General features: G+C 36.0%; 2 protein-coding genes across 2 annotated transcripts; one reads left to right on the top strand and one right to left on the bottom strand.

Annotated features, from left to right (window-relative positions):
* The first annotated feature begins 675 nt into the window (after positions 1 to 675).
* Positions 676 to 3,028, top strand: LOC110624483 (pentatricopeptide repeat-containing protein At2g29760, chloroplastic). The gene is made up of 2 exons (XM_021769661.2): positions 676 to 870; positions 1,040 to 3,028. Exons 1-2 carry the CDS (start codon positions 864 to 866, stop codon positions 2,857 to 2,859), a joined length of 1,827 nt encoding a protein of 608 aa, XP_021625353.1. The 5' UTR covers positions 676 to 863; the 3' UTR covers positions 2,860 to 3,028.
* A 787-nt stretch (positions 3,029 to 3,815) lies between these two features.
* On the bottom strand, positions 3,816 to 6,897 carry LOC110624041 (F-box/LRR-repeat protein At1g55660). The gene is made up of 3 exons (XM_021769094.2): positions 6,746 to 6,897; positions 6,400 to 6,665; positions 3,816 to 5,585 (listed from the first exon to the last, which is right to left on the bottom strand). Exon 3 carries the CDS (start codon positions 5,550 to 5,552, stop codon positions 3,960 to 3,962), a length of 1,593 nt encoding a protein of 530 aa, XP_021624786.1. The 5' UTR covers positions 5,553 to 5,585; positions 6,400 to 6,665; positions 6,746 to 6,897; the 3' UTR covers positions 3,816 to 3,959.
* Positions 6,898 to 13,877: the final 6,980 nt, after the last annotated feature.

Below are 13,877 nucleotides of genomic sequence, written 5' to 3'. Positions count from 1 at the left end.
TTGTGAATGACACTTTAATATATGTTCAAAATAAATGCTATGTTTAAAATAAATGCTGAGTAGCCAAACGCAAAAAACAACGATAATGTTTGATTCAAATGTATTATTTTTTAAAAAATAACTTAATTAAATTATCCCTTTCTACTAAAAAAAATTCATAACTTCGTGAGAAATTTAAAAAATATGTCAACTAAATAAAAATAATTTTAACACATTTTAAAAACTTTAAATTTTTTAACTGAATTATCCCGAACAAAAGTCTACATTAACAATATCATGTTATATTATGACAATGCTGAATAAACATACTAATAATTTATAATTATCACAGTCGTGAAAAAATGCAGAAAAGAAAATCCTTGTACAAGAATGATTCTATTAACTCATTATCAATAATCACATACTCCATATTTAAAATTAAAAAATTTATAAAAATTCAATTCAATTTTTTTATTCAATTTTCATGTTTAGTATAAAAATAGCTTTTTAATTTAAAAATTAATATTAAAGAATAAAATTTATATATAAATTATGTAATAATTTATTTAAATTTATTTAATTTTTAAATAATTTATTATAAAGGATGTCATAATAGATTAAATTTACACATATACTTCACTATGAGAAACAACATTGGATTGAAGGAATGTAAAATAAAATAATAATAATAATAATAAATAAAAGAATAATCCCCTCTCGGCCTCTCCTGCTGCCGTTTGTATTTGAGGTGAAGCCAGTCGGAAATCTGCTTCATATGCTGCCAGAAGGAGCTGTATTTATGAAAACGGTTGAGAGGTCAAGACGGGATCATTTGGGCAGAATCTACTTCACTTGCTGCCAGTCGGGAATCTGCCCAAGACGCTATGAGAGGTCAATTTTCATGAATAATTTCATAGTTTTGATATGAGATTTTACACTTTCACAACTCAAAAACCATACTTTTATACAATCTTTCAACAGCTTAAACTTCCGCACCACTTCAAATTGAAATTGGAAACCCGCCATTTCAACTTTGTCCATTCTCTCTGTTGCAAAGCAGGTCCTCCGAGCTTCGCTGGTCTCTCTAATCTCTTGCAAGGCCGCATCCCACGTACCCATCTCCTCCAAATCCATGCCAGAGTCTTCCGTCTCCATGCACACCAAGACGACTTGATAGCAACTCGTCTTATTGGCCATTACCCATCTCATCTTTCTCTTCGCGTTTTTTATCAATTGCAGAGACCCAATTTGTTTCCATTTAATGCTATTATCAGAGTCTTCGCTCATGAGGGTCCTTTCCGAGAATCTTTCTTTCTCTTCCGCAGATTAAAGCGGCAGTCCCTTTCCCCTAATGACTTGACCTTTTCATTTATCTTGAAGGCGTGTTTTGGTTCCAGAAATGTGCTTTATGTGAAACAAATCCATACCCACATCTTAAAAGTTGGTCTTGTTACTGATCCTTTTGTTTGTAATGGTCTTGTGGCTGTTTATTCTAAGTGCTTTGAAGATTTGGCATCTGCCCGTTTGTTGTTTGATGAAATGCCTGACAAAGGTGTAGTTTGTTGTTGGACTTCTTTGATTGCTGGTTTTGCTCAGTCTGGTCAATCTGAGGAAGTTTTGAGGCTCTTCTGTGATATGATTGTTAAGGAGAATTTGAGACCAGAGAATGATACAATGGTCAGTGTTTTATCAGCATGTTCAAACCTTGAATTCCACGAGATTGAGAAATGGGTAACTGTTTTATCTGAATTCACAAACAACACTGAATCTAAGACTTCTAGCTGTGATTCAGTCAATAACGTTCTTGTCTATTTGTATGGGAAATGGGGAAAGATTCAAAAGAGTAGGGAAAGATTTGATAATGTTTCTTGTAATGGAATAAGAAGTGTGCTTCCTTGGAATTCTATGATAAATGCATACGTTCAAAATGGTTTTCCTTTGGAGGCTTTAGGTCTTTTTCGGTTAATGGTGGAGAATCCTACATGTAGACCCAACCATGTTACCATGGTTAGCGTGCTTTCTGCTTGTGCTCAAACTGGTGATCTAGAGCTTGGAAAGTGGGTTCATGAATACTTGAAATCCAAAGGACACAAAGGTGTTCTCGAATTCAACACATTCCTATCGACTGCATTGATAGACATGTACTCTAAATGTGGGAGTTTGGACAAGGCAAAGGAGGTTTTCAACCAGATGGTTTCCAAAGATGTTGTCTCATTCAATGCCATGATAATGGGTCTTGCAATAAATGGTGAAGGGATAGAGGCGGTTAAACTTTTCTATACTATGAAAGAATTTGGTCTACATCCCAATGCTGGAACATTCCTAGGCCTTCTATGGGCTTGCAGCCACTCAGGATTATCAGATGAAGGACGAAAGATTTTCCAAGAAATGAGCTCAAGCTTTTTCGTCCTCCCTAAATTGGAACATTATGCTTGCTATATTGATCTTCTTGCACGAAATGGCCATTTGGAAGAAGCAATCAAGGTTGCTACCTTAATGCCTTTTAAGCCTAACAATTTTGTATGGGGAGCATTGCTTGGGGGTTGCCTGCTCCACTCGAAAGTAGATTTGGCTAAACTTGTTTACAAGAGGTTTCTTGAAGTAGACCCAGCTAATTCTGCAGGCTATGTGATATTGGCTAATGTATTTGCCGCTGATCATCGATGGAATGATGTATCAGCACTGAGGTGGTTTATGAAGGAAAAAGGAGTCAGGAAACAGCCTGGATGTAGTTGGATCAGCATTAATGGAGTTGTCCATGAATTTCTAGTGGGTTCTCCATTGCATCCTCAAATCGAGAGCATACATCACATGTTACATGGATTGGTAATGGATATGAAGATTGCAAGTTCTCAGGAAACTCCAAAGCTGGAGTTATAATGTTACACTGAATTGTGTCAGAGTTGTTTCATAGACTCAAATCAATTGAATGGTCTCTTTGAGAAAATTTTGTCCATTGACCACAAGTGAGGATCATAACTTTTATACTGAATTATAGAAGGGAAAGGGATGTCAGAAGCCTTCTTATTCTTAAGCGGACTCACATAATTGTACAGGAATTTAGAAAATTAATGAAATTTTGGCTATTAACTTTTTATTTTTCTTATTTTTAGTTATTCATAATTAATTATTATGAATATAGAAAAAATCGATCGCTCTGCTCTATTGATATGCAAGAGTGCTTTATGCCATAATCTTTGTGGATTGAATTAAGCTCTTAAAAAGGGAGACATAAACTCGATATGAGCAGCAAAGACGAGAAACAATTCTTCTCGTGTAAACAAATGGTTATAGGTGAGATTTGGACCTACAGAATCTTACATGCTATAAGATCTGGTTACAAAAAGATGATATCATAGCATGTCCAGGTATGCTCTGGGGTTGAAGCCACAAGAGAGAGAACGAAAGATGTCATTCGCCTGTTCCAAAGGGTTGATCAAAACCTACAATTTTTTTTCCCTTTTAATTCTGATTCTGTTGAAAGCAGTTAGGGACTGATTGGTTTGTTGATTTAACAGAATTCCGGGTGGAAAAATTTTGGACTCAGAAAGATTATGCTCGTTGGTCTAATGATCTGCTTATCGTTTTGGTTCCACTTTCATCAGTTATTTTGACAAGAACAGTAAATAAGGAACAGCAAAAAAGAAAACTGAATATGATAAGGATGAAAATACCAGGGCCACAAGTAGGTTGTTAATTCAAATGTGGAATCAAGTAGATTGAAGTATGTTAAGTCCCTTAGATATAGATCCTAATTGTTGCTGCTATGAGCTCATTGCTCAATGGAGGGGCTCTAACCTTTGAAGCCGTTAAGGGAAGAGAGAGTTCTATCTCAATTAAAAATGAAATAATTCTGCTTATCCTTTATTGATTCAATCTCAACAATTTATATTAATTAGTTTTACAAGCAGAAAATCAGTCTAATGGAAAATTAAAAATAATCCAGATAAGAAGGTTAAAGCTAAAACAGAATTTGAAAGCTACCCAAAATACTGAAAGCCATCCAAAGTGTTTCTGCAAACTTGAGACTGATCCAAAATAGTGTTGTCGTTACTCACTCCTCTTGGACTTGTTGAGCTTTCCTCTCGCATGTGATCCCCACGAAAGAGTCCATAACAAAGTATCTCCAATTCCACTGATGGGGGTAGGCTTGATTGCAACTTCTGAGCTTGGTGTATTGAAATGTCTGCGCATCCATATCTGTTGGGATCAATAATTATCTTTTCCAGAAAGGGAGCATACTCAGCCAAGTGGATTACAAGTTTGTCATGATTGTAATCCTCTCTAAATCCAACTATTTCTAACACCTCGAGGCATTGATGTTTTGGACGCCTGGTAAATTCTGGACTCCTTGTAAACTCCAATTTTATATCGCCATAATTGGACCACCCCAACTTCAATGATGATCTCCGCAACGATGGAGAAGCCTCCAGCAAGCAGAAATAGATGAGAAAGCTTTCATCAGTGTCTTTAGACAATGAGAGCTGCAAATACTCGAGATTTTCCATTGTAGGAAATTGTGAGAAATTCCTCATAAACTTATGTTTGCCCGAGATCACCAATACGAGGGACTTTAGCTGAGTAACGAAACTTGAAAGATCAAGCAGATTTTCTGCTAAAAGTTTATTACAGTAACGTCCGCGAAAAGATACATGCGTAAGACGAGGAACATCATAGAAAAAAATGCTTGTCCTTTCCTCATATTCAGGATTCCAGAATGATTCATGATACAGGAATAATTCATGAGAGTGGAATGATTCATGATACTGGAATGATTCCAGATTTGGTGCAGATATTTCAAGAATTTGGATTCTGTCATACCTTAAATCAAGGTGCTTTAGCTTCAGAGATGATCCACAAATCCTGAGATGATCCAGATGACAGCTTCCAGTGACACATAATTCCTCAAGCAGCGGAGAATTAGATAAAAAATAGGGAATCAACAGGGGAGATGCGTTATTATGAGTCATGTGGAGAGACACGAGAGAGCTGAAGCTGGAAGATCCAAGCGAGTGATCATACTCTGAAGGATAGAAGCCGGAGTTTCTGAAATCTAACACAAGCTTTTTCACTCTTTTTCCGATGACAACATTTGTCCAACTATAGAATTGGCCTCCAAAATGCCACCAATAGACGCCAAGCCTTATGAAACGAATCCTGAGTTCATCTAGGGTTGGAGCTCGATGGGAATTTAGGAAATTATTCACTGAAACCTCAAGTGACCTAAAATCGGAAACATCAAATTCAAGAATTCCCTGAGAGAATGCCCACAGGTATCTCCATCTCTTGGAAAGAACACTGGTTCTTGCTGCTTCTTTTAACTTCAATCGAGAGAGTATGGCAACAAGTACATCATCTGGTAATTCACTTATGCAATCCTTCACCAGAGACAACTTCTCGATCTTGTCATCGTTTTTTCTATCCCAAATCCAAGAAACAGATCCAAAATCAAACAACCCCACGTGATTCTTTTTTGTTGCATCAAGCTTACATAGCGATCGATTCTTGGCTGGGATTGCATTCCCTTTCTTCTTCCTTAGGCTGCAGAGTTTTGATTCAAAGGTATGAACCATAGTAATAAGTCTGTGGCAGTTTCCGTCAAATTTCTGCAAGATGTATATATATATATATATATATCTTTTGAGCGAAAAGACGTTTATTTATTTAGGGCACAGGCAAGAGTATTGCAGAATGATATTTCCAACATGTTTTAGGATTCCAGTTCCCCATGGGATTCCACTTTTAGCCCCAGTAGAATTTTGAGAAAAATTAGTTACATTAGGATAGGTGATATCATCAATTAATTAATTTATCAGAGTTTCCAAGTGGGATGGAGTTGATTTACTATCCCGAGTGAAATACAAAACTTAAAGGCCATGTTTGGATGATATTTTTAATATCATCCAATTCCTCATTTTTAATAATTTAAACACATTTTATATTTATTCCATTCCACAAGAGCTCTTCAAATCATTTAAAAAATCATATTTAATATATTAAATATTTGATAATAACACATTCGGATGATTATTAGGTTGGAGATATTAATTTAGTTAGTTAAAATAAATAATTGCTATAAGGGTATATTAGTGATATATAAAATATATGAGGCTAATAGAGAAAACAAATTTTTTCATGACAACGCAAATATGGCTAAAGAATCTAGGAGATTTATGGTTATATAATCATGGAATTTACCCAATAGTCCTAGATTACGATATACAACAAAATCTTCCAGATAAGGTTCTCTTTGAAAATTTAAGCATTTTGTTTATTTAAAAATACATTTAAAACAAGTTTCCTATTCAGTTCCAACTGTAAGTTATGCAGCCTAATTATAATTTATTGAAATCCTTAACAACACTTTCACACTAGTCCTTTTACTTAAAAAAGAAAAGAATTGTGGTAATGGAAATTTACCTTGGAGGGCCAATTCTGGCGATAGAAATGCCAAACGACAACGTTCGCTGGCTTTTACAACGGAGAAGAAGTCCTTCTCAGAGTATTCGCCATGGCCGAGGGAGATCCAACGGCTGCGCTTCTCCGCCATCTTTTTCATCTGCTGTATACGCCCTCTCTTTCAGCGCCTCCAGATCGTCGACATCAAGAAGCTCAAGTGCTGTGATCTCTTCATCCAATTTGTCCGCCACGTACTTCGCTACGGTAAGTACTTGCTTCTCTATAATCTGCCAAAACAAAGGAAGACTCGAAGAGAACAAAACCGATGTCAAAGCAGAAGGGTATACACAGAGAAATGAGTGCTTACCTCTTGAACTTTAGGGTTTTCCATGGCTGCCCTAGGGAAGATCTTACTCCTCAGAAGTTGAAAATTGAAAATGCAGAGAGAGATGATAGAAACGACGTCGGTTTCTTCTGAGTTGTAATGTCTTTGTCCCTTCTCTTCTGCCGTACTGTGAGTCTAGGCGGTAAACCAAACTATTTGAGATTCGATTTGAGCTGTCTCGTCAAGCTGGCTCGTCTCGTCTCGCAAGCTGGCTGGTCTCGTCGAGCAAGCTGGCTGCTCTCGTCAAGAATTAATGAATTAATTACATATCATTTTAATTATTATATATATTATTAATTTATATATCTCTAAATCTTAATTATATAACTATATTATTAATTTATATTTATTTTTTACAATATATATTTTTAAATATATTTTTTTAAATTATTAAATTTCTTAATAAATCATTATTATTATTAATTTTTTATATGTTTATATATATATATTTATATAATTATTTTTTATTTAATATTATTCTTTTAATTTTATATATTAAATTTTTTGTATAATTTAAATATAAATTAATATAATTCTATTAATAAAATTTAAATATAATGTGTATATATAATTATATAATTTAAATTGATTGTATTTATATTAATATATTTATTTTATATAATATTTTATATTTATATATTATATATATATATATAGCATTTTTTATACAATATAAAATAATTTAATATAAATTATATATTTATATAAAAATAAATAATGATATATAATAATAAAGAATAACATATTAAGAATCTATGATAATATATTAATAAATTTTATATAAAAATATCTATTAATATTAACAATAAAATTACATAAATTTAATTAAAACTTTCAAAACTGTTTATATATAAATTTATATATTTATTATATATATTTCAATTAATTTATTATATAATAAAAATATTTAAATAAATAATTATTAAATTTAATATTATATCGTTAATCTTATATTACATATATTTTATATAATTAATTAAAAGTTTTATACTTAGTATTTGAATAATAAATAATATTTAATGTTATAAATAAATATTTAAATATTAAAATTTAAATAATAAAAAAATAGAAAATTTAAATATTAAAATCTAAATAATAAAAAAATAAAAAATAAAAAATTTAATTATTTCCTGTTGATGAAAATTGAATCTAGAATATTAAAAAAACCATCTTTCTTTACCCACTAAATTATAAATCCATTTTTATTAAATCACTACTAAGTAAAATAAAGTATTGAAGGTTATATTTTAAATTAAAAATTTAGTTATAATAAATTTTAATTAAATTATGTTTAATTTTATTAAAGTTTTTTTTTATTTTTTAGTTTAAAATTTTAATATTTAAAATTTAAATTAATTAAATTTTATTAATTGAGTTTAAATTTGAGTTGATCATAATATTTAAGTTTTGAGTGGAATTCAAATTAAATATTAAAATTTAAATTTTTAAAATTTTTTTAAAATAAATCTGAATTTTATAAAATTCGTCTAGATTCAATAGGATGTCTCTCATCTCATCTAATTAATCTCATCTAATCGATGTTTGAGATATTGAATCCATGATGAAAAGATAATCGCGTACTCTATAATTTTTAATCAAACTGTAGCCTTCCAAAATTTTATTTATTTACACTAAAAGGCAGTGTGTTAAAATTTAAAATTGAACTATTTAATATTTTAAATTTTACTTAAATATAATTTTTAATAAATTGAATTATTTTATTAATTTATGAAATGAAAATATAATAAATACTTTAGACTAAATAATTAAGAAAAAATTTTTAGTATTTTGAATGTTAAATATACATAAAAAATTATAGCCACAAATTCTAACAAAATTTAATAGGTAATGGATATAGTTATTTGAGTATCTCTTTTTGTGTCTAAACCATAAAAGTTAAATCTTTGGGAGTTTTTACATTTAATTTAATTTTTTATTTTTTGGCATTAAAATTTAAAATATTTTTTAGTTTTATTTAAATTTAAATTTTAAATGAGAAAATATGACATATTAACTAAATTATTTTATTACTCTCAAGTGAGACACAATAAATTATTTTATTATTTTCAAGTAAAACTCAAGAGAGTTGCATAAAAAATTACTATGACTAAATTTTATTAATTAATTATAATTAAAAAAATAAATTAATAACAACATATTATTGAGCGCAAAGCACACTTTGCATGCTGCACTCCATTTTTTTTCTATTTTTTTAAATATTGAATAAATAATGATATCGTGAATTATTATCACTAGAAACCCTTACGATTGCAAGTTATATAATGTTGATTACTTCAATACTTTAATTAACATTATTGTAGAATCTCTCTCTAGTTTTTTTTCTTCTTTGTTGAGGAACCAATTCTCTTTTGTCTATTTTGCGGCTTCCTTTGTCATTTATGGGAAGAGCTTACTCGAATATGTGAATTTTCTTCTTCTTCTCCTTTATGTGAGAGGTGTATATAAGTGTTTTTTTTTTTAATTTTTGCTTGTGTTTGGTGGTCTGTTGACTTCGCCTTTTGTTATAAGTTTAGGTTGTATGGTCTTAGTATTCTCAGATTTGTTGAGGAACCAATTCTCTTTTACTTGTCAATTTCGCGGCTTCCTTTGTCCTTTATGGGAAGAGGAAGTCTTCTTCCTTTTACTCGGATCTGTGAATTTTCTTCTCCTCCTTCAGGTGATAGGTGTATATACGTGTTTTTTTATTATTTTTGCTTGTGTTTGGTGGTCTGTTGGCTTCACTGTAATACCCGGCTAGACTCCGGTATCGGAATCCCTACTGTCCGGTGGGATCTCGAACGTCGGAAATCTCTAGAAGGGTAAGAACATGTTTTATAAAATGTTTTCATGTATTTTAATGTTTTAAGTATGAAAGAAAATGAGTTTTTACATGAAAATAGCATTGGAGGAAAACCCAGGTTCGGCCGCCGAAAAGCAGGTTCGGCCGCCGAACATGCATGCGTTTTGGAGGCACGTTAGGCCCCCGAAAGCATGAGTGAGGGAAGTCAAGTTCGGCCGCCGAACATTGCATGGATGCGGAGGCACATTCGGCCCCCGAACGTGGCCTGGCCAGCCACCTATAAAAGGGTCCCTTAGCCGAAAATGGGCGAGCTTTTTCTCCCCATTTCGGCCAAGGTGAGCATTCCGCCATCTTTCCCCAATCTTGAGTTTTTCCTTCCTTTTTCCATGATCTTTACAAGTTTATAACTTTGGTTTTGAAGATCTTTGAGCTTAGAACGAGTTTTGGAGCTTGGAGACCAAAAGTTGGAACTTCTCCCATCTCCAAGTTTAGATCTCCTCAACCCTCGATCTTCAAGAGGTAAGGGCCGATCTTAAACTCCTTATATGTTTTAAAGAAGTTTTAAGAAGTTTTATGGGGTAGAAAAGCATGTTTAAGTTAGTTGAGCTATGTTAGGTTTTATGTGATTTTTGAACAATGTAGCTTGTTATGTGTTGTTTGAAGTGTTGTAGTTGGGGTATATGATAGCTTGAGACCCCTAGGTGTAATGTATGTGAGGTATGCATGTTTTAGAACTAGTTTTTGCATGATTTGTGGGTTTGGAGGCGAAAATGCACAAAGGAGCCAAGTTTCTGCCCTTTTGGCAGAAACCAGGTTCGGCAGCCGAAGGCACTTTCGGCCGCCGAACATGGCTGGGGAGGCAGGCCTTTCGGCTGCCGAAGTTGCCCCCGAAAAGAGACTTTCGTCTCTGTCTGGGACTTTCGGCCGCCGAAGGTGCCGCCGAACCTACCTGAGTTTCGTCTCTGTCCAGGACTTTCGGCCGCCGAAGGTGCCGCCGAAAGTGCCCTGTTCAGCCACTTCATGCATATCTCTATGTGATATTTTCAGGATGTTTTAGGGGGTTTTTGGGGAGTTTATTAGAGTTATGTTTATATATGTTTGGTCCCTCATTGGAGTCCACCTGTGTAGGTTCGGACCCGAGGAACCGAGGACCTCAGCAGTGAAATAGCTGCTTCAGAGTCTGTAAAGCTTCAGCCAGATGTGAGTGGAATGAACCTTAAGTTTTTAAATAAATGAAATATAAATGTTTTGGAGCATGTTCATGCATCATATATGCCATGTGATATGTTAGGATTGTTTGCATTAGAATTCACGAATATGTTGCATTGCATAATATGATGTGGATGCGGATTGGCTATTGGATGATCCTCTAGTCCTCCTATGGTATGATATGATGATGATACGGTACGGATTGCCAGTGAGGCCCATTCTACGCCCCTGGACTATGTTAAGAGAAAGACCAGTGAGGCCCATTCTACGCCCCTGGCATATCGGAATGTTATGTTATGTTATGTATGTAAGAGAAAGACCAGTGAGGCCCATTCTACGCCCCTGGCACGATTGGACTATGTTGAGGACTATAGGTGACAATACCATCCTTATGTGATATGTTTGTGATGTGTTGCATTTCATGGAAGCATGAAATATTTAATATATGTTTTTCTCTATTCTGCTCACTGGGCTTTATAGCTCACCCCTCTCCCCTAACCCCAGATGTGCAGGTACAGGGTAGACCAGGAGGTTAGCCAGAGTATGAAGTGATGTTATGTAATAGTTAGATTGTGGACATGACAATTGTATTATGATGTAATGTAAAAGTGTTTTAAGTTATGTTATGTAATTTGAATATTGAGGATAGAGTTGTGCTTGACCAATACAGATTGTTAATCCCATTTGTATGTACATGGTCTTTGTGATATGAGATATGAGGTTATGTTTCAGCCAAGCTTATGTATGATGAGATACCCCATTGGAGCATTTGATGAAGGCTCCAGTGGAGGTTTATGATATGTTTATGTTTATGTACAGGTTGAGCTTGGTTGTTATATGAGAATGTTTACAGGTTTATGAGTTTTGTTGATCATGTATGGGATTTACAGGTTTACAGGATATATGTCAGGCTTGCTACGGGTCCCGGCGGCCTTACGCCGATCTGGATCCTAGCGCCGGTAGCGGTCCGGATTTCCGGGCTGTTACAGAATGGTATCAGAGCCCTAGGTTCATATGATCGGACCTAGAGTGTTGGGCTCATAGATGTTATAGAAGGTCAAGCACAATAGGAAAGGTCATGTCCACTAGGATAGGATGTAGAGTCCTGTCTTACATGATGATGTGAAATGCCATGATAATATGCATGTGCATTAATGATGTACTATGATATGTGATGTATGTGATGCGGGTTCATGTGTGCCCACATGAACCATATGATGCTAATGTTTGCTTGTTATGAGCTGTTTTTCAGAGAATAGGATGAGAGGAACTCGTCGATCTGCGCGATTGACTGGAGTGCCACCTGAGGATGAGGGCACGAGCGCCCGTCCTCCAGCATTGTCTAGGGCAATGTCTAGCAGGTTCAACAGGGACAGAGTAGCAAGAGACCCTAGAAGGTCTCTGGATCTGGGTAGGAGCAGATCAGTACGAGGAACAGTTCAAGGTGGTATGTCAGAAGATGTGGGAGATGACATGGATGTGGACCAGAGGAGGGATGGCAGTTTGGGGGTTAGTATGTCAGAAGAGGGTATGGGAGAGTCCCAAGGAGGCACTCAGGCCTCGGGATTTGTACAGCCACCTCACTACCCACATTTCTCGCAACACCCCGGGTATTCGATGGGAGGCACGTCGGATTACCCTAGTTTTAGCCCTTACCCCACACAGATGCCATACCCACCATATTACCCACCATACCCACAGTATCCTATGTATCCACCACCACCCTATCACCCAAATCCAGAAAACCCTACCACAGAAAATGTTGCCCCACCTCCACCACCCACAGAACCAGCAGCCCCAGTTACTCAACCTCCTAACCCTAGCTCATCCAGAGGGAGCAAGGTCAAGATGACCGACTACATGAAGCTGGGTGCTCCCCAATATGATGATGGTGATGACCCATTTGCGTATTTGGAAAGGGTCAAAATGATAACAGATGAGATAGGGGCGGATGACAGTAGAGCCATTCAAATGGCTGGGTTCACCCTAAAATGCAAGAAGGCCCGTGAGTGGTTCAAGAACTACATCAAACCGAGGGTGGACAGTCTTCCATGGGAGGATTTTGCAAATGAGTTTGCAGGGTGGGCTTTCCCTGATAGTTCAAGGGAATTGAAGATAGTAGAATTCGAGCAGTTGAGGCAGACTGATGACATGAGTGTAGACGAATATACTGACAGGTTTATGGAGTTGCTGCCATTTGCTGGGCAGGACCTTAGCACAGATCAGAAGAAGTCAAGGAGGTATATCATGAAGCTCCATCCCAGGTATTCCTCCTTGGTACAGTCAGCAGATAGAGAGAGTTTTCACACCATAGTCGATATGGCTAGGAGAATGGAGGCTAGTGCTATCGTCGAGGGAAAAGTCAAACAGTCAGCAGCACAGCCTTCTGGTTCCAAAACCCCAGGTAGGGGAAAAGTGGATCCTTCTTCCTTAAATTCAGGTAGTAAGAGGTGGAGCAGTACCACCAAGAAGCAGAAGAAGAACAAGTTCTGGAGCAAGATCAAGTCAGGTCTGGGATTAGGAAGTAGCTCGAGCTCAGGTGCAGACAATGTAGCATGTGTGAAGTGTGGTAAGCCACACAGGGGAGTGTGCCTCTATGGGTCCAGAGCCTGCTTCAGATGTGGGCAAGAGGGACATATGGCTCGGGATTGTCCTAGAGCAGCTGTTATGGCACAGTCCCAGCAGACAGGTTCAGGCAGTGTAGTTCAGCCAGTAGCTCCAGCACCAACTCAAGCCAGTGGCAGAGGTAGAGGGAGAGGAGCAGCCTCTTCTTCAGCGGGTTTCAGAGGTGAAGGTCCGTCAGCTCCAGCGAGGATCTTCACAATGACACAGCAAGAGGCGAACACATCCAACACCGTGGTGGCAGGTAATCTCATCATTGGTTGTTCTGATGTGTATGCATTGATGGACCCTGGTGCATCTCATTCTTTCATCGCTCCGAGAGCCGTGCAGAGGTTAGGGTTGATGGTCTCTGAGTTAGAGTGTCCCCTATGGGTCAGTGGACCCAAGTGTGACCCGTCAGTGGCAGAGTCAGTCTGCCAATGTAGTCCAGTTTTTGTGGAGGGAAGATGCATGTCCGCCGACCTTGTGGTTCTAGAGTTGACT

This window comes from Manihot esculenta, chromosome 10, assembly GCF_001659605.2.
Source record: "Manihot esculenta cultivar AM560-2 chromosome 10, M.esculenta_v8, whole genome shotgun sequence".
Classification (NCBI taxonomy): Eukaryota; Viridiplantae; Streptophyta; class Magnoliopsida; order Malpighiales; family Euphorbiaceae; genus Manihot; species Manihot esculenta.
The sequence above is the reverse complement of the archived record's forward strand: the minus strand, read 5'-3'. Positions and strand labels throughout refer to the sequence as shown.

Bases quoted from the DNA above. Each gene is read 5' to 3' on its own strand.
- LOC110624041 (XM_021769094.2), bottom strand. From the start codon at position 5,552: ATGGTTCATACCTTTGAATCAAAACTCTGCAGCCTAAGGAAGAAGAAA.